General features: G+C 36.5%; 2 protein-coding genes across 2 annotated transcripts; one reads left to right on the plus strand and one right to left on the minus strand.

Moving 5' to 3' along the window:
• Nucleotides 1-5833: 5833 nt before the first annotated feature.
• Nucleotides 5834-13547, minus strand: cntf (ciliary neurotrophic factor). Its single transcript, NM_001145632.1, has 4 exons — nt 13386-13547; nt 13174-13301; nt 6474-6767; nt 5834-6386 (listed from the first exon to the last, which is right to left on the minus strand). The coding sequence occupies exons 2-4, from the start codon at nt 13282-13284 to the stop codon at nt 6204-6206; spliced, it is 588 nt and encodes a 195-aa protein (NP_001139104.1). The 5' UTR covers nt 13285-13301; nt 13386-13547; the 3' UTR covers nt 5834-6203.
• Nucleotides 13548-18483: 4936 nt separating this feature from the next.
• Nucleotides 18484-24404, plus strand: si:ch211-113e8.11. The gene is made up of 2 exons (XM_021471222.3): nt 18484-18701; nt 22332-24404. The coding sequence occupies exons 1-2, from the start codon at nt 18628-18630 to the stop codon at nt 22951-22953; spliced, it is 696 nt and encodes a 231-aa protein (XP_021326897.2). The 5' UTR covers nt 18484-18627; the 3' UTR covers nt 22954-24404.
• The last annotated feature ends 217 nt before the right edge of the window (nt 24405-24621 follow it).

Genomic DNA, 24621 nt, shown 5'->3' on the forward strand with positions numbered 1-24621 from the left:
TTTAACGCTACCCCTAATACTAAACCTTAACCCTCTAACAGCCCTTTAAATGGGTGTCAGAAAGTGAAGAGCAGCCAAAATGCCCACACTTTACTCTTATGGTCCTCATTTGGATAGTTCAAGGGTGTACTCACACTTGGTACAGTTGCCTTAAACCGTGCCGAACCACGATTGTCCCCCATCCCCTCTCCCCTGAAGGCCTGCACTCTTACTGTATTTTGCCTTCCGGGCCGGGGCACGCTTATGTCATCGATGATGTGAGTGTTCAGTTAAACAGAAGAGAAGTGCTCTCGCTCAGCACAGGGAGCTTGCTTTAGTTATATCGTTTTAGTCATTTAGGATGCAGTGACACGCAGTCAAATATTTCACCAAACTGATCCTCAAATTTTGATGCTCATAAATGTTCATAAAGCTCTCGAACTGCAGGTTTTAGGAGGTTTCCTGAAGATGACAGCTGTTGTGCAGTGAGGGGTTTTCGTCTTTAATGAATTACGAAAGTTTGCATTCATTAAACAGTAAGATTGATGAATAAATTCGTTTGAAACTGTCGCTTAAAAGTGATGTTGCATCTTCAGTTTCGGGCACAGCCGCGCTTTGCAGTCACACTATAAGTGTACCGCACCAAAACCCAACCAAACCGCGCTCTGGCACACCTCTTCCAACTGGGCTAGGGCCAGCCAACTGAACCATGCCTGGGCCTGATTCGGAACACTTGTCAATTGAACCAGGAAATGCGTCTGGGCACAGTTCAGATAGCATAGTGTGAGTGCACCCTAAAACACAAACATGCCCTCACAAAGATAGCTGTATGAGTGTATACATAATCAGACAGGTTTTGGTGATTTATGAGGACTATCTGTTAGCATTTTATATTTAACACTATAAGAACTGCTTATGCTTTACCCTAGCCCTCAGCCTAAACCCATCCCTTACAGGAAGCGGTGGCATATTTCAAAGGTAAAAAGACGTTAAGTATGAATTTTAACAGTCGATTCATGTATTTTATTGAATTACATGGAAACTAGGAATGTCCTCATAAACCACCTCAAAACCACCAAAGTCCTTTTAAGGCAAGTCATTTCACCCGGTGGCCATCTTTGAAACGCCTCTCGAACAGAATGCTCGGGCATTCTGTCTGAATGGGGAAAATCAAATTCTCCAAAACTGATTGCCAAGCTTTCGATTACATTTCATATTAGGAATTAACAATTAAATTAAACAGTTTTAGTTTATTTTCTAAACATTCTCATCACACAAAATCTGCAAAAATTCACATCTGGCCCCAACCACTCCCCCTGAGGAATCGCAATTGATGATTAGCTCTTGTATTAGAAGGCAGGGCTTCATTTCATATTGACCATTACACTTTTCCCCAATTTAAAACTATACGAGTGAAACATCTTGTGTATTATATAGTCTTTGGTAATACCTAGGTCACACCCTTTTTGTTCTCATAAACCCCCAAAACCAACACACACACACACACACACACAGCACAGTACTTGTGGGAACATTAATTAACATTTAGTGTAATCTCTAGCCCCTTATGTTAAAGGGGTGGCAAATTTAAATGGTGAAAAGACCCCCCTTACTTATGATTTTTAACAGTTGATTTATATATATTTTTAATTACAAGGACACTAGAAATGTCCTCATAAACCACTCGAGAAGGTAAGTGCCTGTAAGGCACGTCATTTCACTCGGTGGCCAACTTTGAAATGCCTCTGATTTAATATTACGAATCAACAATAAAACTGAACAAGAACTGTGTCTTTAGTTTCATTTCTAAACATTTGAATCATACAAAGTCTGTAGAAATTCACCTCTGGTCCCAGCCCCTCCCCTGGATAATCATTAGCTTTTAGCAGTCGCTGATTGGCTCTTGTACTAGAAGGCGGGGCTTCATTCGCCATATCCGCTTGTTAAGTGGTGACGTGTTTGTGACGTATGTATACTGTTTCCGGGTCCAATTCCTATCACACATTAAAGTTAATTTTACTTAAATTCATAGTGTACACAACAATCTCTGGGCTTGCTGCATAACAAATACCAAAATTTTAACAATTTATAAAACAATGAATCACTTTCTGGCCATCGGATATTAGGCATGGACATATATATTGCGATCGTGACTTTCGAGAGTATTAAATTGCTTTGTAAACGTTTATTATTACCATTTAATGAATCTCCCCATTCAGTTGAATAGAGCGCTTGGACCCGGAAGCCGCTCTGCGTGACGTCACACTTTTCCCCATTCAAAACTATTTGAGTGACACGTCTTGTGTATTATATATAAGGTGTGTCCCAAATCGCATACTTATGCACTGTTCTACTCCATTTTGTAATATAAATAGTGCAAGTAGTCCCTTTACACTGAAAACTCTAAAAATAACAAGTGCAATTTAATTACCTGGATGATTCACTCTTTCAGTAGGTAAAATGAAGTGTGTTATGATGGACACTTCACGCACTCAACGGCCGCTGCTTTGCTCACATGGCAGAAGGGGCGCACATATTGGTTTTGGATAACTTTATTTTGGATTGTGAAAGCGAAATTCTCCTACGAGAGTGATTATAGCGCCTCCTGATGGAGAATGCGGCAATACTCACGACAGGTATTATTTGGTACTTTGTTCATTTAATTCACTAATTTGGCAACCGTCAAACATCATCAGGGAAACCGGTTGAATTTCCACTTAGTAAAAAACATTAGTGTTCCAATTGGGACGACACTACATACATACACTATGCTGTTGAGTGTGCATAAGTACAGATTGTATGAGTGCACAGTGTATAGTGTGCCATTTGGGATGCAGCTAGTCTTTGGTAATACCCTGGTTACACCCTTTTTGTCCACATAAACCCCCCAAAACCAACACACACAAATCATCATACTGCAAGTGACAGACAACAACCAACTTGAATGACAATTCAGATAGCCATTTATTGCAGTGCAAGTTTGTACGACGTACATTAATATAAATTATTAAATGCTAGTGTTTCTCTTTCTTTGCCAGTTCATCTTCATACAGTAACCAGGTGCTGAGTTCTGAGGAAATATCAAACTAAATTAATATCAGTGTAAAGGCTTGATAAGTTCAATATAACACAGAAGGCCTTGCCTGGAGTTGTTTCTCTGTCTCTTTCATTCGTTCACTCATTTATTTTCCTTCGGCAAACGCCTTTATTCATCAGGGCTCACCACAGCGGAATGATCTGCCAACTTATCCAGCATATGTTTTACACAGCAGATGCCCTTCCAGCTGCAACCCAATACTGGAAAACATCCATACACACTCATTCACACAAATACACTACGGCCAATTTAGTTTGCTCAATTCACCTGAATAGTGATGCATGTCTTTGAACTGGGGGAAACTGAAGCACCCAGAAAAAACCCATGAGAACACAGGGAGAACATGCAAACTCCACACAGAAATGCCAACTGGCCCAGCCGGGACTCAAACCAGTGACCTTCTTGCTGTGAGGCGACAGTGCTAACCACTGAGCCACCGTGACCCATTTCATGCCTGACAACTTGACCTGTAATCAAAAGCAGAACTTTCAGTTGCCAGCAGAGGGCGTGAGTGTTCCAAGAGGGAATTAATCCTAACAAACATCAACAGATGGTACACTTAATAACTCCCTATTGCACATGTAACAGGAATGAAAAACATTTGCATGATAAATGTGAAGCAGCAGTGCTTGTGTCGCTCAGTAGATTATTGTAACAGATGATCAGTTTGAAACTTACGGAACAGTTTACTGTATGGACCATTTGTCAACAGATAATGCGGTAAATAAAGATGTACTTGTAACAGTATTTATGCACCCATGTGTTAGGTAACAGACATACTGCTGTTCATACATGTTAGCTCAATTCCATTAAATCATACTGTAGTCTTCAAGTCTGAATTTGTATTTGTTGTATTGAATTATTCTTCATCTGACCTACTATAGTTAACTTATATTAACAAATGGAATCTTATTGTGAAGCGTTACTGATATTAACCATTTAAAGAAAGATGTGACAAAGATGTCACAAAATGACAATTCTTTCATCATTTGCTCACTCTCATGCTGTTTGAAAAGTAGTCTCATGTGTTGATGAAAATCAAGAAATGACACTAGACCACAACAATATTCAATGGACAAAAATTAAAGAAAGTAAAACAAATTCTGTGGTTTGTGTTCAACAAATGAATGAATATTTTGAACAACATGATGTGGAGTAAATGATGAAGGAATGATTTTATGCTTTTTAACTATGCAATAGTTATTATTATTATTATTATAAAAGTAGGCATGGGATGATAACTGGTTTTAATTGTTTACCGCAGATTGGAAAAGTCAAGGTTTTAAAACTGCTCAAATTTCTGTTAATCCTTGTTTGTTTGTTTTTTTAACATGTTTTTTTAAGACTAATTATTTATTTTTTAGGGCAACAGCATTTCCACTTCAAAAGCTACAGGTCAGCCCACGATTCAGAAAACATTGGAAAAACAAATCACTTATGCTCTAACATATAACCTTGCTATAAACGTGAACAATTCAGTGACTTTACTTTATCTAAATAACAGAAAGATCTTCAAAGATGCCTTTTCAAATTGTAAAGAAATTGGTGTTTTCGAAACTAATGAAGATAAGAGACGTTAATGATTGGTTTTAATTATTTAGCCTGACATGTTTACTGCTCCAAAATATTTTAAATGCTTCTTAAAATAAAATATATTGTTTCCAATGAAGGAAAAAGAATGTTTTTTTTTTTACCCAGACATTTAAAAACACGGTGTTTGCGGGGTCTTTAAAAGCCTTAAATTTCAAAAACACTATTTGAGAACTTAAAAGAAAGTCATTTTAAATCATTTTTAATGGGTCTTATTTTTCCTTTGTTTATGTAAAGCTGCCAAATCAATCCAAAACACATCCAATCACCAACAACACATCTCAATAAAACTTTTAGCCAAACCAATGATAGAATCTGCGGACATTTTTTGCTTTTTCCGCTGAGAATTTTGTAAAAGAATCTGTGGATTTATGTGGAATGATTTTGCGAGTATCATAACTAAAAATCTAATATATGAAATAAAAAATAACACCTTTTATTTAATGTTTACAATGTAAATCCAATTAGATCAACTTATTTGTTAAACAAAACAAGTCTCTCATATAATATATCAACTACATGACAGAAAAAATTACTTTACAAACTATATTATAAATAAACTGTATTATAAATAAATCATATGAACATTTTCATATTACTCAATAAAATTACTGGAATTAATATAAAAACTGAATAAATAAAAATGTATCCACATTTACTCAAGTAAATAAATAGACTCCATGGGCTGAAAATCTGCGGAAAACTGTGCAGATTCTAGTGGGCCTACTCATAACTAATATTATAACAGTAGTCTGTTGGGCAAACATTTAGTTTTAAAAAGAGTTTTTTTATGTTTAACAAAAATGTATGTATACATCCAAGGTCTGCTTGTTTTCACACATTAATTTAAAATATGTGACTAAGAAATTATTAAATTAATTAGATTTTTTTCCTGCTGGGCCAATAAAAAATCCTTAGCGTCTGGCCCTAAATACGTCTGAAATATCCTCTCCATGGTCTTAAAAAGTCTTAAATTTGACTCGGTGAAACCTGCAGTAACCCTGAAATAGAGCATATTTTAGAGCAGTAATCACAATACTGTGAACCTGTGATACTTTTATCCAAGGATTTTCATACTGTCAGAATCTTATACCGGATCATGGCTAATAGCATATCATTTTTTTGATATACAAACAAAAATATAAATATAATGGTGAGCATGTCCATCCACAGTCACTCTTTCCATAGTGTCAGTTATGGATCTACAATCTAAAGGTCAACAATCTTAAAAGGTATTAAAACCGTACAGTACGTGGTAAATAAGTAAGAATTAATCTTTAAAGGCATTTACATTTATTGCTACAGTTTAAAATCTTACTTTTAAAGACTGAGAAAATATATTAAAATAACTTTGATTAGATAATATCTTGTTCAAACCTCCCCTCCTACTTTTCCGCATGCTGGAATGCTAGTAACTGCATCCAGACCCTCTCTACATTCTCCATGCTGCAATGAAATTCCTTGTATTCATTCTTATCATACTGTCCTCTTCCGCTCCTCCCTTTCACACTCTTTTTAGCTTCTCTTATATCTTGTATCACTTCCTTAGTTTCCCAGCACCTCTTCTTGTCCGTTGGGACACTGGCGCTTTCTCCTTCTCTGCTGGCAGAGAGCTGAGGGCGTCTGAAGTTTGCCCTGTCCAGTGAACGAGCTCCTGGAACACCCGCACGATCCACATCTTCAGTCCAAAACTCCCACCAGTCGCCTGACCGTCCAGCTCCTTTCACACAAACAGATTGCTCATAAAATCAGAATTCATCACAAACCCTTACGACAGCTTCCCAACGATAACAGAATGTCTTGCTACCTCTTTAACTTCAGCTTCGAATTTCTGTCCGTCCACCATCATCTGCTCTGTGCTTGCCAACAGGTGCCTCAGTCGATCCCTCACAGTTTTCCGTAACCTCTTATATTCACTGTCTTCATCAGGAAACTCTTCATCCTCCCGGGTAATGACATCTTCCAGGAGTCGCAGACACTCCTTGAGCGCGGCGTGCAGGATGGATATTTTTTCTTCATCTGACAGCTGAGGAACCAGCGGAGGGATGGATATTAGGTGACCTCCTTCCACTGGTGAAGACGGCAGTGATTCACTGTTTCTCTAAATGTTGACACAAAGGAAATGAGCTGAGGTTACCGGTAACGGTGAGTATAATTATGAGCAGAAAATTCCAGATGAAGGGAAACGGTAAACAAACATTTATTAAACACATGAGAGTGGATAAAAGCAGCTGTTAGACAAACAATACAAGACTGAGACGAGCAATTTTATGCTCTTTTTCCAGCCGACATCCAATTTCCAGAAGGTATCTAAACATCTCAGCAAGTTGCAGTAGACTTTTCTTTGCTCTTGGCCTGAATTCTGCAATGTTTGTGTGCTCGAATTTCTGACTGTCTTAGAAATTCCGATTCAGTTCCTATGGGAGAAATGACTAGGAATAATAAACAGCAGAAAAACACTCAAACTACTCGCTCTCAAAAAATGTATTCATGATTATGCACAAAAAGTAGAATAATTTAATTAGAAAATATCAGTTATAATATCAATATGTGACGCGTACCTCTCCAAAAATTTAACTACTCATAGCGCAAGCTCTGTGATTGGTCGGCTTGGTAGCACTAATGAGTGTGGGCGGGGTGAGAGCCACGCAAACCTGTTGGAGCGAATATTTACAAGTGAAGGAGCTCCAGGGATCCATTCTTCGTACCTCGCTTAAATGATCTAAGATGATTTGACAGATCCTGGATCTTTTAATCTTGATAACTGATCTCTGGCTAATTTCGTTCTTCAAACAAGTCTGTGAATCAGATTAAAATGTCTGGATGAACTGATCTGATAACGCTGCGTGTGTTGTGAAGGACAGATCTATCAATCCTCGAAATCATGATCAGCAATGCAACGCTTGGCTGACCGCACAGCAGCATAATGACATCATCTGATTAATATTCAATCATCTATGTGAGGAAAAATTACATAAAATTCATAGTAAACCATGTTAAATATGACACGCAATAACTTTACAGATTTGTTGTGAGCTGCAGGTTTTACACTTTGTGTCAAGAGGCTTTAGCAATTTTACATTTCATTAGTTTTACATTTTAGATCGGATTTTCTTTACTATAGTAGCCTAGGCTATTTTAATTTCTTAATCAGCGCAAGGAATTTAAATTAATTTTGCATTAAAAAAGCATTTCGATATTTGTAAAGGTGTCTGCAACTTCTGCAAAGCATTAAATCACCGGCATATTAGCTGTCAAAACATGTGCATGACTGCATAAATTATTATTCCGTTATAAAAAACAAACAAACAAAAAAAGTCTAATATTGTGCATGTCTATTATCATACAGAAAAAGTACATAAGCTGAATCGGAACCTTTTAAATAGTATGCATTTGTATCTAAACAAATCCATATTAATAAATGTTCTCTTTGATCCCCTTGGGGAGAACCAACCCATTTTTTTGTCTTTTTATCTATTAAGTTTTAATTATATATGTTTTTAAGCATATTACTCCCTGAGTAAACTTACTGAAATAATATTTAATGTTCATGAATTTGTTTTTTTCGGCTTATTTCCTTTATATTAAACATAAGTAATTATTATAAATCTGAGATATAAACTTTTTAAAACTATTTTACTTTTTCCCCCAAGTGTATATAATCCATAGATTACTACTGTAAAAAATACCAACATTCGGTAAATACTTTCAATCTTACCTTCGCTTGAAATTACCTGATCTAATCCTGTTAACATAAAAATTAACCTGCTCCTGAGTAGGTTTGAGCTATTAGAACTGTTGCTATGACAACAAGTTTCAGATGAGCTGTAAAGAACGAAACGATACTGGATTGTGTCAAATCGTCAATAACCAAATTCAGCTAACTGAGTAGTACACGTGTGAAGAACTGACCCCAGGTGGAAAGTTTTGTTTTGTGTTTACCTTATGTGCAGAAGTATAAATGCACAGCAACGCACAAGGCATGCGCAGTGGGTCATGCCGATCACTCGACAGAGAGGTATAAACCAGCCTTAAAGAGCAAAAATCATCAGCAGCTAGCTCTCTGCAACTCTCACTTGGTAAAACACTCTCACACCCTTAAGCACAGCAGAGCTGCATCCGGTCAGTACCTGCATGGGAGACCACATAGGAAAGCTAGATTGTTACAGGAAGTGGTGTCAGTGAGACCAGCGCTCAATTTGTGGGCTGCGTGGGTCCTAGCGCCATATTTAGGTGAGACTTTAAACCAAGGTCTTGACTCTCTGTGGTTGTTAAAAATCCCAGGATGTCCTTCAAAAAGTAAGGGTTTAAACCCGGCAACCTGGCCAAACTTGCCCACTGGGTCCTGTCCATCATGGCCTCCTAACCATCCCCATATCATAATTGGCTTCATCACTCTGTCTCCTTTCCACCAATTAGATGGTGTATGGTGTGCGGTCAGGCACAATATGGCTGCCGTCACGTCAACTACATAAATACTGTACATTGGAGGTAGATGAGGAGATCCCCCCACACCCCCCTCCAAAAAACGTGTAAAGCCCTTTGAGTGTCCTGAAAAGCGCTATATAAATTTAAGGGATTATTATTATTATTATCATTATTATTATAATTATTAATGAGAAGTTTTTAACATCGAAATATCAGTGGAATGAATGAGACCGGAAGTCTTAAGCCAAAAAATAAGGTCAATAGTGTCCTATTTAAATAAAATAGTAACATTGTAAGTCCTAAACGTTGTAAACGTTGATTTGAAGGAAATAAAATCAGTCAAAAGGAAAACTTTCAATACTTAACAGCTTTGATGAACTCATAACAAGTGGCGTCTTTAAAGATTTAAGTTAATAATCAAATTTTCAATGCAATGAAAATTAAATGCACAGTATGGGATTTTCGCCACTAGAGGGTACACATTCACAACAACCAAGGCATATTTTGAAGATGCCGTGCCTAAAAGTGGAATCATGGGAGTTTTCTTCTTTGTTATATTCTACAGAAATCATGTTCATGGATGGGCTAAAGTAGAGTAAATCTGAAAGCTTTCAAAACTAAAAAAAAGAGTGCCTAAATAATTGATGTTTTTCATGCGTCATCTTTGTATCAAGAAACACCCAAGTTGTGGGCTGAGTAGTTTCTCTTTTTTTGCCCAAAAAATTACAATTGTTGTGCAATAACATATAGCATTACAAACCGATATGAAACTCTCCTGGGCTCTGCTTCTACAGAAATCCTTCAGAGAAAGAACAGCCAGAAAGAAGAAATGCATGTATTTGTGCCAAAAAGAAGCATCAATACGTCATCAGTACGTTTGTGTGCTTTTTATACAGTTTCTATTCTAATTTGCAGGTTCAGTGCAATTAAAGTATAAATTGAAATGCAAAGTCAAAGTAAAAATAGCAGAAGTGAATGAATAGATTTTCCTTATGAGCAAATATTCATTAATTTTCCTTTGGCTTAGTCCCTGATTATCAGGGGTCGCCACAGTGGAAAGAACCACCAAATATTCCAGCATTTCCAGTGCTAAGAGACACCCTTACACTCTCGCATTCACACATGCACCAATATACTATGAAGAATTTTAGTTTTCCCAATTCACCAATTGTGCATGTCTTTGGACTGTGGGGGAAACCTACATGAACACGGGGAAAACATGCACACTCCACACAGAAATGCCAACTTGTCCAACCGGGACTTGAACAAGCAACTATCTTGCTGTGAGGAGACAGTGCTAACCACTGAGCCACCCAATTAAATAATAATCTATGCAAAAGAGTCTGACACAGAATATAAATACAGACACTTATGCACTATAACACTGTCCCCAATGACTAAATCACTGAGGAAAATTCAAAAGACACACATAAACATTGCTGAATTGTAGCTCTGACAGGGACATGATGACAATAAATGCAGTAAAGTGGGATATATGGATCCCAAGTGCCTACAATATACAGTTTGTGATCATATCTCAGTTTTATTCTGTTGATGCGTGATCTAAATATTCGCAGCTTGAAACAGATAGAAATATAACCAGACTGTGCTGTGTTTCTATGAGATCTCAGTGTAGCTGCCATTACAGCACATAGTTTTTTTGCCTGCCAGGTCTCCACACAGGTCACGTGATTGAAAACATTCAATAGCTGATGAGGGACAAGCAAGACGCGGCACGAAAGCAGTGGAGCTTTTATTATGCCACACTACCGTTTCTTCTGTTCATGAGCTAATGGAGCCAACAACAGTTTTATCATACTAAACACATTTTAAGGCTCTGTTATAATGCTGCTTTGCTTTCTAATAAAAAGCACAACATATTACAGTGTTTTTGATGTTACCCTGATTTCTGTAAAACCAAACTGGAAATTAAACATGATATCATAGCATGGTGTCACAGGACAGAACTTGTCACTAGTTAAAAGTCATGTGAAGTGCTTTAAAGCATTAATTTTTTATGTGATATTTGACTTAACTGTAAAATGATGAGAGGGTGGGACATAGAGTAGCTCCTCCCCTTTTAAAACAGCCAATAGCGTTTTACAGCTCAGTTTTTATGACAGCTCTGCCAGTGAGATTGGTTAAGATCACAAGCATCGAATAAAAAGCAAATGAGAAGCATCTTGAAGGTGGCGGGGCGGGGCATGGCAGATACTAGACAGCATTTGATTGGTCAAGATTTGATGAGAAACTTAAATATGAGGTGGCCTGATAAAAACCATTGATACATTTAAGTGACAAACTGCAAGCTTTGGAGGTTTATATCAGTTTTATATTTTATAAATGTGCATTTAGTCACTGTTAGCACACTAGCTATGGACCCATTTCACAAGACTGTTATGACTCCTTTAACAATCATCATAATCTTTAATCCTTGAAAGTTTTTAATATTTACTTTTATACACTGTCTATGGGGCTTAGAGTAAATTTGACATCATTCTCGCCTTTGGTTGCCGTCATGAGTCTCACACTATTTTTCTCCTTTTTCTGAATGCTTTGATAACACCATCACAGAGTTTTTTTCTTTTATTATTTCAGCAAATAGGATTGTAAAAACATTATTTGTTGTACTCTCCGATTCACTGCGCTCTAAGTTTACCCAGCTATGACGCCTTCTGCTTCTGAGAAACCCGGAAATGAGGAAAGGATCTATTAGATATCCTTTAAACCATAGGTCTCAAACTCAGTTCCTGGAGGGCCGCAGCTCTGCACAGTTTAGCTCCAACACTATCAAACACAGCTGATCCAAATAATCAAAGTGGTTCAAAAGAGTCATGAACAGCTTCATTAGAGTTGGAGTAAAGCAGCGATCACACAAAAGTTTGAGCTTTTGAAATTCTGTCATACTCTGCTGCGCAAAGAGGCAGGAATAAACAAAACTATTAGACATTTAAAAAAGCAAGCAATTGCTCCATATATTAACTTTCTGCCCAGAGATGTAATGTTTTGATCTTTGATTAGTCTCACGCAGTCAAGCGATGTGATTTCGCAGGTCAGAGTTCACCAAGCTTGAACATCCAACACAGCAATTTGCGAAACTTGACGCACGATCTTGCATTTCCGGTCTGACGCTTTTGCGTGCGTATGAATGGAAGTCTTTTACAGGACCTTTAAAATGGCTACTTCTCTGAAAAAAGATTTTTTAAACATTACAATAATATACACTGTTCTAGTCCTTATTTTTCAGATGTTTTAATGAAAAAGAAAGTACATATAGTGGCCTACATAGAATTGTTTTACTTGGAAATTAACGGTTTCACTTTATTGGTCAATCTCACATTATTGACAGGTTGCCCCCGATCAAAAGAGAAAATGTATAAAAATATAAATAAATAAGATTTGTCCATTTTGATTTTCACAGTAATTTGAAAACTCTCTAAAAGACTGATGTTATGACTTTCGAATACTAAAACAAAACCTCTCCCAACATTTCTTAAACATCTTCCTCAAATTCAGACTGAAAGTCCAAAGCTCATGTAGGCATATTATAAAGTCACCAATTAATAATGTAAGCCTTCCTGAAGCCAGCTGGGTACTTCAGCAGAGCAGCTCATACTGATACTCAGGTTGAATAGGAATCGGATGTTGCTCACCTATTTCCACACATAAGGACTCCTCTAACATTCCGAACCGCTCCCAAGTTTCAGGCTACTTTTCCAAGGAAAAAACAAAACAAAACAAGCCGAAACTAACATTAACAGAAAGAGGAGGTGGTGTGGACCAGAACAATTTTGGCAGGTAACCAAAACGGCCTTTATTTACAAGAACAATCGCATCTTTATAAACCAGAAACATGTTCCATCCACAGCGCGCAGCGACAAGTCTGGATCCCCCGCGGCCGCATGAAAACACTGTCACTTCCAGCACAATTCAGCCCCCAGACATTCCTTCATCTAAATGTCATGATGCCGAAGACTCCCAGTTTGTATCGCACACCAAGCCATAATTAGGAAAGACTCAACAGTTAAAGATACTAATCAGATCAGCTCTGTATAAATAAGCTCTATTTTAAGACTCACGTATGACTTGAGGAGTTGGATGCATTCCTTGTGGAGAAGCCGGGCAAGAGCTGCGCTTGTCCCTGCGCGGCCCCGCAACCCATGACGACCGTTTGTACCTCTGCCAGCCATTTAGACTCAAAACACACCTATTATGTGAAAATAACTTTTGAATTAGCGGCAGGAACAACTCAGAGAAGGAATAGGTAAAGACCCCCGTAGGCTATACTTACCGTAGGCTGTTGAATGGAGAGTCTCCAGCCCTGTTTGTCTCTTGTTAAACTTGCGGTTATTTCACTGAAGCCAGGAGATTTCGCATGACTTACAGCACGACTTCTGAAACACCGTTTACCCGTTTAGAGATGTAGTTCAGAAACTACCGTAAACTCCTCCTCCTGTGACGGGTCGTGTCGCGTTTAAAAGGGGTTGGAAGTTTCAGGACGGAGTGTCATTGGTTTAGAGGTCTCCTCACAGTGTAAAGCAAACTGGAAAATATCGACAAAATAAAGGATAAGAGCTGTTTGTTTTATAATGCGGAAGGAAATTAATATTTTCGAGCCTCTGGAATTTCCTGTCGGCTTTTAGAATGGCTGTTTTGGGGTTTATGAGGAAAAGAAGGTGTGTTTACAGTAGGCCATTAGCCCACTTACACGTTTTGTTTTAACAGGCTATGCATAGATTTTGTGTATGCCTGTAGTCTCTCTATATCTGTAGCTAAATTGCTCCAACATTGGTAATAGCTACCCAATTAGTATTTATTCATTTCATTTTTGCTTTTAGATCAAGGCTTTTCACTTTTATATGCTACCAGACCCCAAATATCTCTGTTCAAGAAACCCCATTCTATAAAAATCATACAATGTGGAAAACAGACTTACATTCATATTTAAAGTCATTTATTTTAAGCTTATTATGTTGTAATCATTATATAGACCTAAAAATATGATATTGTGATTTATTCATTATGTGGATTATTTAATTTAATTTAATGTTTCCTGATTTCTTTTGCTCGTTTCTTAAATTATTATTGAATATACCATTTTAAAACCCCTGATAAATATGGAACTAAAGTGGAAAAAAATGAATTAATAAATGAATATTTTAACATTTTTGTTTTTTTTCTCAGTGGCATCGTGGCTCAGTGTTTAGCATTGTTGCCTCACAGCAAGAAGGTCGCTTGTTCAAGTCCCGGCTGGGCCAGTTGGCATTTCTGTGTGGAGTTTGCATGTTCTCCCCATGTTGTTCCCTTCATGTGATCCGTTGTCCCCCACAGTCCGAAGAAGTGAATTTTATTAACTAAATTGGCCATTGTTTAAAAGTGTATGTGAGAGTATATGGATGTTTCTGAGTACTGGGTTGCGGCTGGAAGGGCATCTGCGTAAAACATATGCTGGAATACTTGGTGGTTCATTCCACTGTGGTGACCCCTGATATAAGAGACTGAGCTGATGGAAAATGAATGAATGTTTTTTCTCCAAACATTTCCACCAACGCACAGGCAAACATTTTGCGAATGATTGTCCCAGGACCACACAACCTTGTAAAGATGTAGAAGTGTGTGTTTCAGCATTACAAACGAGTATGAAGAAATCATATCAAGCACCCAGTCAGTAGTCAGAATCATTTGAATGGCATAGTGAAGACACTATTTTTGTAGGTTTTCATTCATAATGAAACATTATCTTGTTGCAACCTGCTAATAGCTGTCGGTGGGTGTGATTTTGCCAAATATAAATTTTTTGTTTGAAAATGTAATCCATATCTGTTCCCTAATCGATATCTATAACCCTAAACCCAACCATAACTGTAAATTATTTCCAAAATCAGAGGGGAATAATAGTTAGAAAACAATCATGTAGAAGTTTATAACCCCAACCATAAGCCTAAACTTAACATAAACTGCAAATGTATCCCTTAATTCTGATTGGCTGATTGGAATGTTGTTTCAGGATCAACATATATCAATCCAGGAATATGTCCTATTGGTGAAATCACACTAACCATTTAATGTATGTGACTGATGTTGACTGTCTTCTGCATAATTATTTCAGATTTGAAGACAGAAATATACCAATTGTAAGCAGAGAAACTTTTAATTCTGCAAAAAATCTGTGCTTTCTGCTAAATTCTATTTGTTAAGCATATATTTATTAGCACATTCCTAAGCTTCAAAGGAACTGTGGTCTGCATGACATAACAAGAAAGGGTGGTATACCAGGGTGTTATTTCACTTTTCAATTTTTTTCCAAGCTTATCAGTGCCTAAAACTCCCATTTTTACAATGGGAGAGGCAGTGGAGTGTTGTAACATTTTTTTTTTAAATGTCGGTTAGTCAGGCGTCATTTGTTTGAGCTACAGTTAAAAACTTTGACATAATAGCAGAGGTGGATTTAGTGATTTGGGGTCCCTAAGCAATTCTGGCCATGGGGTCCAGAAGTTCTAAAATGGACCTTTTGTACTTTAATTTATTTTTATTGATTCTTTTGCTGTTTTTATTTTTATATCACTCAATCTCCTTTTCTACATTATGTCTTAATGCAAAATAATAATAACATGTAAAGCATCTTTTAAAACTTTTTAAATGATTATTATTATTTTTTTTACGGATTCACAACTAAAATGATATATAAATTTATTTAAACAATTTAATTTTTAAAACTAAATCTTTACCTTACTTGACTGCTGGACTGCTCCATGATTGAGGGTGGAGGACACATTTGCGATGTAATAAACATTAAACTTGTTTTTTTACATCCTCATCATACCAAATATAATTGAAAATGATGTTCTATATAATTTATAGGTACAGTTTACACTTCTAGGTATTTATTTGGGGGCCCTCAGATTTCCTAGGGGCACAAGCGGCCGCCTACCTTGCTTATTGGTTAAACCCGCCCCTCTATAATAGTGCCATATTTGTCAGCTACAAGACCATTTGAGTGTTTCCATTAAAGCTTTCCTCAATAGGGTGCAGAACCTTTTTTATTTCAATCTAATTTATGATTAAAATCTCTTCTGATCATTCATTCATTCATTTTCCTTTCTGCTTAGTCCCTTTATTAATCAGGTGTTGCCACAGCGTAATGAACTGCCAACTTATTCAGCAAATGTTTTACACAGCGGATGCCCTTCCAGCCACAACCCAGCAGTGAGAAACACCCACACTCTTGCATTTACACCCACACGCTATGGCCAATTTAGCTTATTCATTTCACCTATACCGCATGTCTTTGGACTGTGGGGGAAACCGGAGCACCTGGAGGAAACCCACACGAACGCAGGGAGAACATGCAAACACCACACAGAAATGCAAACTAACCCAGCCGGGGCTCGAATCAGTTACCATCTTGCTGTGAGGAGACAGCGCTACCCACTGCGCCACCATGTCACCCTCTCTATATCTATTTTAAATAATGATTTCCTTCATTAAAACAATTCATATGTTTTAGATTACAAATTAAATATTGAGACACACAAAGCTTGCAGCATGTCCATAAGAGAAGATATCTATTTCTTCTTTCTTCCACCACTGATAACAGCCACAATGAAAACTCATCTTTAACATTAAAAATAAATCCCGGTGTCAGGATGTCACTTAATAAGCTGGAGGTACATGCCTATTAGATAATTGTGTCTCAAAAGAGTAATTAGCAAAATCATTAATGCACATGTCTTTAATCATTTTAAGAAGCGCTGCATCTCAATTAAAGAAAATTATAATAATGAAGGTGGCAGAGAATGAAAATCTGATATCTCAATAATGAGAGTTCAGTACATGGAAATGACACAGTGAGTCTCAAACATAGGCTTTAAGGAGCAGGTCTCCGTTGTCCAAATTAAGCTCTCATCAAAGCATATTAAAAAAATAAGTTTTTACAGTAGGGAATGCACAAAATCTCTTCATTGAACATCTTTATTTACTATTCAAGTGATTTTTGGCATAAAATAAAAAGCAGTCATTATTGACTATTCCCACAAATATACATGTGCATAAAGTTTAGCACAAAAACTACAATTGTATTACAGTTAAAGGGTCACAAAACCCACTCTTTCAGTTCAAGTCCACCTCAGAATGTTTTTAAAAAAATGTCTTATAATGGGCATGGAGCGCTGTGTGCAGAAGGAGGAATGGGCGTGACCAGCATAGCAGGGTAGAAAGAGTAAAACGAACAACTGCTGTCTGTTGGGTCACAAAATGAGACAAACTGTAAGGAGACCCATGATTTTATAGTTTACAAAGTTAAAATGCGATGAAATAAACAGTAATGTCCTGCTACACATGTTATTTGTAATTTCATGTACAAATAACCACAATTTATATAATCATAAAGATAATCATGTTTGTATAAACACTAAATGAGGACTTCTCTCCTCCTGAGTCCCCAAGTCTGAATGCCGACACAGTGTATAGCAGTGCAGCAGGTCTCTTGCCGTGTCTATTTCAACCATTAGCCCTGCCGGTTATTTGGAGGATTTTAAACATATACCGAACAGCAGCAGGCCCGTGCAGAGACCTTAAAAGGGGCATGTGCAGGATAATTTTTTTCTGTGTCGCGAGGGCACTTCAGATCACTTTGAAAGGGCTCTTTCTATTCAAGACCAAAAAGGGCATGTGCTCTGCACAGGTTGAGCCCTATGTGTGCACGTGCCTGAACAGCAGCACGAATATAGTCGATGTGTCTGAATGGTAACAAACTCATTTGATAAAAGACAAAGTCGGCCATTCTCCAATTCGCATACAGCTCTCAGACAAAAATGCTTGCTGCACACAAACAGCTTTGCTGTATCAACCCTGACAGCATCACGGGGAAACAATCACTTAAGACCCTTCATGAATGGCTAAATATTGCGTGCCATATGTGGAGTCTGCGAACACGGCCTCACCCAGTCATCGGGCCCCACGCTTTGCAGGTCTGCCTTGCCTTCAGAAAGCACATGCTCTTATGAATAATTAAGAACTAGGCTCTTCTCATAGGGTGAGAAAATGCTGCTATGGTGCTAACAACTGATGCTCAACACACACAAATCTGTTAAAATCTCAAAAAAGTACTCCAAGGTCTTTTGAACCTTTAACAGCATTTTTTGTGTTAGGTAATTATTTATAATTTATTTAATTTAAAAATAGCATTTAATTAAAAAAATAACTGATAGCCCATAGTGAAGTCTCTGCAATCCATATATAATACACTTAATTGGTAATAATACTCCTCAGTGTATAAAATGACTGGTATTTTATATAATAATAGCCTATAAACCTTGTCAATATCATTATCGCAATTCCATTCCGAGCCGCACGGTGGCATATTTGCTGTCATTGAATTTTTCCACAACACAATCTGTCTGGGGAGCGAGAAGAAACACCTACTTCCGGATAAACAAACGATTAACGTGAACCTTCAAGAGCGCTAATACCGCATTTCAGCAGATTTCGATCACAGTTCTTCTCTATCTCTCGTAGCTTGTATTTGAGTGGTTATGAATTCGCTTGTGGGATACGGGCTCTCATCCGAGTCAGAAGACGAGGAGACAGGAGAGGACAATCCAAAGGGGTGAGCTATTCATAACATTTATATTACATTTTAAGACAAACGTTAAGTGTGGAGTAAGTTAGCGTATTTCTACTGTTTTATACTTTAAAAGGACAATTGACTAAAAAAGAACATGTTATTACCTGCTTACTTTCATTCATAACAGTGAAGTGAATAGCTACTGGTGCAGTCACCTTCAAAAAAGGGACGAAAATCACAATACAAGTAGTCAATACACTGTATTTTAAGTCCTCTAAAACGATTTTAAAGGTTTGTGTGCTGAAAGAACAGATATACATTTAAATTCATTTTCTCTTTTCACCGAAAATAATGCTTGAGGGTTGTAGTCACCATTCACTTTCTATATGTGGGAAAGAGCTCATTTAATTTGCAACATTACCTCATTTTGTGTATTTTGTTTCAAAATTATATTATTAATATGATGTGCTTTAATAATGAAAATAATAAAAGACTAAGTGTATTTATTTACAGTGTATAGCATGACTGCTTAATTAAAAGGGTTTGTAGTTATAAGTTGTCACTATTTAAAGAAATATCTTCATTTTTATGTTCACTTACATTCTAAAGCACATGTAACGTAAATACTTCAAGTGTGAAAATACCAATATTATAAATAAGACATAAGATTTAGTGTATCTTAAATTCATGTCAGTCTAATCAGCAGAAAAGTCATTAAAGTGACATCAAATTAAAATAATGTATGTTCAGGATTTCTGCAGGTTTCTTCAAGTCAAAGTTTTTAGACCGTTTTAAGACCATTATGAATGAAATTTTAGATTTATACAGGACTAAACATTAAGGGTTTTTGTTTTGGGCCAGCTAGTTCTGTAAATAGTTTTTGTATTATTGGAAGATCATGTAAAGCAGGGCTGTTTAAATTCGGTCCTGGAGGGCTGGTGTCCTGCAGATTTTAGCTCCAACTTGCGTCAATACACCAGCATCCATGTTTCTAGAAAGACTTATAAAGCTAACACTGGAGTTTGATAATGCCAAATTCTGTCATACGGTGCTGCGAAAAGGGGCGAGATTAAACAAGATGATCAGACATTAAAAAAAGCGAGCGATTGCTCCATATTTCAAATATTGGTCCAGAGAGGTCATGTTTTTATCCTTGATTGGTCTTACGCAGTCAAGTGATGCGATTTCACATGAACTTTGCAAACAGCGAACTGCGAAGCTTGCCGCATGACCTTGCGTTTTCAGTCTGACGCTCAAACCGCCTTTCACTGCACACAACATTTGTACATAACTGTCAGAATGCGCCCCCTTGTGGCAATCGCACAGACTTTTCAGTTCTGCAAGCACCATGGGGGAGCAGCTAATCTCGCAGTGCCCGAAATAAAAGAGTGCCAAAACAAGAGTGATTATCCTCTGTGTGTTCACCATGGTTGAATGAATGACTGAATACCCGAAACTCAGACTGTTAAAAAATATGGGAGGGCATGTGAAGACAACATAATTTAAAAATAAATAAATTATTACTTTATTACTTACATTTATGAATATATATATATATATTTTTTTTAAATACAGACTTTTTCTGATTTAAAAAAAATAACCAAAAAAAGTACTATTTATCATCTCGAGCACACGGACCTGCTTGGACAACACTGGAATACATCACATCCGGTTGGCCGGTCGCATACGGTCTATTTACAGGAGTTCAAATATTTTAACGGGTCCACAACTCGGTTTGGATCCGAATTTTCCGCATATGGAGATGATCGGAACTCCACGCAGCTCCCGGACTACTCTCCATTGGAAATGAATGACTTCCGGGCTGTAGCTTGAAGTGTGCAGTGGAAAGGAGGCTTCAGACCGGAATCGCAAGGTCATCCATCAAATTTCACAGTTCGCTGCTTTGCAAAGTTCAAGCTTGGTGAACTCTGACCTGCAGAATCGCATCATTTGAGTACGTGAGACCAATCAAGGAAAATAACATGACCTTTTTGGACAGATATTGCTGCAATCGCTTACTTTCATATCTATTCATCTTGTTTAATCCTTTTAAGGCCCCTTTTCGCAGTGCCTTACAACAGAATTTCGCACACACAAACTCTAGTGTGACCACATCTTTATAGGGCTTTCTAGAAACAGCCATGCTGGTGTGTTAAGGCAAATTGGAGCTAAAATCTGCAGGACACCGGCCCTCCAGGACTGAGTTTGGACATGCCTGGTTTAACTGATCTACCATTAATACAAACACTATTGACAGAACTAACTGGCCCATTAGAAAAATCTTTAATGTTTAGTCCTGTATAAGTCTAATATTTAATTCATAATGGCCTTAAAACGGTCTAAAAAGGCCTAAATTGTTGCTTTAGTTTTCTTTCCCTGATTTCAGAATTTAATTAGAGAAAAGTCCAGTTAAAATGTCGAACGGCTGTTGTGAATTGTCTCTCTTTGCAATAAAAAATATAAATAAAAGTATTGAAATTGACTATTGGTGATTGGGTGTTGGCTCAATAGGGTAGCTTTACCTAAACATAGGAAAATTAAGACCTGTTTAAAATGATTTAAGACCAACAATATAATATTGCAGTAAATTTAAAACTTTTTTAAGGCCTAAAATTTAGTTTTTGAAATTTAAGACTTTTAAAGACCCCACGGACACCCTGATGTTCTAACTAAGTGGGTCAAAAACAATATACATTTAAGAGCATGAATAAATAATAATACTCTGTCAAAACATCCTATTTGCTTTGAATTTTTAAGCTGAATCAAATTAACGTTATGTGTCCATTGAACTTATTCTATACAGTTGTAGTCAGAATTATTAGCCCCCGTTTATTTTTTTCCCAATTTCTGTTTAACAGAGAGATTTTTTTTTCAACATGTTACTAAACATAATAGTTTTAATAACTCCTCTCTAATAACGGATTTATTTTATCTTTGCCATGATTACAGTAAATTATATTTGACTAGATATTTTTCAAGACACTTCTATACAGCTTAAAGTGACATTTAAAGGCTTAACAAGGTTAATTAGGTTAGCTAAAAAAAAAACTGCTTTTATTCTAGCTGAAATAAAACAAATAAGACTTTCTCCAGAAGAAAAAAATTATTAGACATACTGTGAAAATATCCTTGCTCTGTTAACATCATTTGGGTAATATTTAAAAAAGAAAACCAAATTCAAAAGGGGGGCTAATAATTCTGGCTTCAACTGTATGTTAAACTGATTGAAAACAGCTTGCCTAACTTATAAAATTAAGTTAGAACATTGTTAACTAAGTTTAATAAATTACAATGACCTAAAAACATAGGCTGTCAGGTCTAATAGATTATATAAATTTTACAGTGTATTAAACATATATTATAATTTCAAATGACTCAAGATTAGTTTGCATTTGTTTCTTTAAACTGCACACTTTTTTTTTACTTAAATTATGAAAAATATGAAATAAAGGTGCTTTTTTTATAAGGATAGAACTAACAATCTTCGTGTGTGTGTGTGTGTGTGTTTGAGTTTGTTGTATATGCTAATTACTAATAAGATGGCAATAGTCTCTATTCACTTTCATCAGTAAATAATGACAGACTAAAAGAAAGGCAAACTATTCCTTTAATGAATCAAGAATGATCAAGTGTCACTTTATTAAATAAACATCTTGAATTGTCTCTGCTTAGCACCTTCATAAAGCCAGAAAGTGCTGTAGAGCAGACGAAAAGCCGTAATTTCCTGCTGCAGTCGGAATCTCCGTCCAGTGATTCTGAATCTGATCCAGAAAACGAAGATCAACAAGAGGCCCCTCAGCCATTTTCAAAGCCCTCATCCACCCCATCGGTCCGTCCTTACCCACAAAAACTCCCACCTCCACCTCTGGGCTCAGGTGGAGCGCTTTCTTCAGCCAGCAGTGTGTTTACAAACCCCTTCAAAGAAAAGGCAGAGGAGAGTCTGAACGTCCTGCAGAAACACGTACCTCTCACTTTACAAGCTCGTCCCACCCAGATTGGCGGGAAGCGCATTTGTGTGGCCTACAGGAAGGACGGACGCTGCCGCTTTGGGAGCAAATGTAAGTTTGCACATGACAGCGATCTGCAGAGCAACCTTAAGGTCACTTCTGACAGTGGACCAAAAGACACCAATGTTACACACAAAAATGATCCCCTGGCTTCTGGAGAGGAGGACAAGGAGACTGATGAAGAGAAGGACAATGAACAGAGGAAGAAGAAAAGAGTCGGGGTGAATGATTCTCTTATTCCACCTAAACGTGCACTCAAGCAGTATGCCAGACTCTCACATCCATAAAAGACACACCGCTTTCTGTCTGTGTGACCTATTTTGGCTGATTATTCACTTTTGTTTTTGTTTTAAACACTCTGAATGCTGTTTGTGTTATATCTATTTAGTGACCATTATCTATTAGTAACACAATTAAGTGTTAATATTAAGTGTTACTAATGAGGAGGTAAAATCGGTCTGTAAAAATGTGTTACAGACTTTCTCTAGAGGTGTTTAGTGGACAAAGGAGTATGGAACAAAATCAATGCCAAAAGTATTGAAATAAAAAGCTTATCGAATAGCACAAACTGAAAATAGCAATACTTCGAATTTACAACTGCTTGCATTTTAATGACTTGGATTGCCAGGATTTGTAATTTTTTGGTCCTGAATTTTTACATAGCTGTTTATTTAAGCTGTGAACATCTCAACTAAAAATATTTTAAACACATTTTATGCTTAAAAATGTAATAATTCTTATTCAATTTCCAGATTTCACTCACAAAATATTCAATACCGGTGAAAAATACGAAGTGTAATGTTCTAAAGGTCATTTTGGGTTTATTTTATATCAGTTCAAAAATTCAGTGGATCAAATTCGGCTCTAAAAATTTGACATTACATCCGAGAACTGCAGGAAAAGCAATAGATTGCAGACTGACAATCTCGCTGCTTTTTCACTAGCAGGTGGACTAATTTAAGATGTTTAAACCAATAAATAAGTGAGGAACAAAACAAATAAAAGCATCAAAAGTAGCATTTAATATTGCCAATGTCAAATTTTAACAGCCGAATTTGATCCACTAAATTTATGGAGGCGAATTTTTGAACTGAAATAAAGTGAATTGAAAATTGTCTTGAATATTATAGATGAAATCTGGAAATTAAGAATTATTTAATTTTTAAGCATGAAAACATGTTGGAAATATTTTTAGTTGACATATTCACAGCTTAAATAAACAGCTGTGTTCAATTTCAGGAGCTAAAATTAGAAACCCTGTTAATCCAAGTCATTTAAATGCAAGCAGTTGTTAGTTCAATGTATTATTTTTCTGAGTTTGTGCTATTCGATAAGCTTTTAATTTCAATACTTTTGGCATTGGAAAAATGTAATGAATACGTGTTAGGATTAAAATGTAGGTCTGTAGTATAAAAAACTTGTTATATTAGTGAAAATATCGGTACATATTGGTTGCTTGATGACTTTAAAACGTGTTTGGTCATTGTGTGTTCCCCCTTTTAAACAATTAATTTTTAGTTTGTTATATATATTTATTTATTTCTGGATATGATAGAGATTTTCCTTACATAGAACTGGTTTAAATCAGATGCATTGTTCAGAAGTACTTTTAAAATATATTAGTACTTTTTATTAATCAAAGATTTATTAAATGTATTAAACTGGTTGGCTGTGACTGTAAAGACCTTTATAAAGAATGTTTAGATTTCAAATATGGAAAATAAAACCCTGCAAATTACCCACTACTGTTTTTTTTTTACACTATTAATAAGATTTTCATGGTGTGCTAAATGAGCATATTAGGATCATTTTTAGGTCACATGATACTGAAGAGTGTAATAATGAGACTACTGATGCTAAACGTTCGTCTTTGATATTATAGTAATAAGTATAGTTATTTGTAATCAATTTGTTTTGGTAAAACTTTAGTTAAAGGATCAACTCTCACCTTTAAG

Source organism: Danio rerio, chromosome 1 (genome assembly GCF_049306965.1).
Source record: "Danio rerio strain Tuebingen ecotype United States chromosome 1, GRCz12tu, whole genome shotgun sequence".
Taxonomy (NCBI): domain Eukaryota; kingdom Metazoa; phylum Chordata; class Actinopteri; order Cypriniformes; family Danionidae; genus Danio; species Danio rerio.

What these genes read in the sequence shown, in the direction of transcription:
- cntf (NM_001145632.1), bottom strand. Translation starts at nt 13,284, where the DNA reads ATGGCTGGCAGAGGTACAAACGGTCGTCATGGGTTGCGGGGCCGCGCA. An exon ending in TCCAACTCCTCAAGTCATAC is followed by an intron (nt 6,768 to 13,173) that starts GTGAGTCTTAAA and finishes GTCAACATTTAG; the next exon opens with AGAAACAGTGAATCACTGCC. An exon ending in TCGAAGCTGAAGTTAAAGAG is followed by an intron (nt 6,387 to 6,473) that starts GTAGCAAGACAT and finishes TTTGTGTGAAAG; the next exon opens with GAGCTGGACGGTCAGGCGAC.
- si:ch211-113e8.11 (XM_021471222.3), top strand. Translation starts at nt 18,628, where the DNA reads ATGAATTCGCTTGTGGGATACGGGCTCTCATCCGAGTCAGAAGACGAG. An exon ending in GGAGAGGACAATCCAAAGGG is followed by an intron (nt 18,702 to 22,331) that starts GTGAGCTATTCA and finishes GTCTCTGCTTAG; the next exon opens with CACCTTCATAAAGCCAGAAA.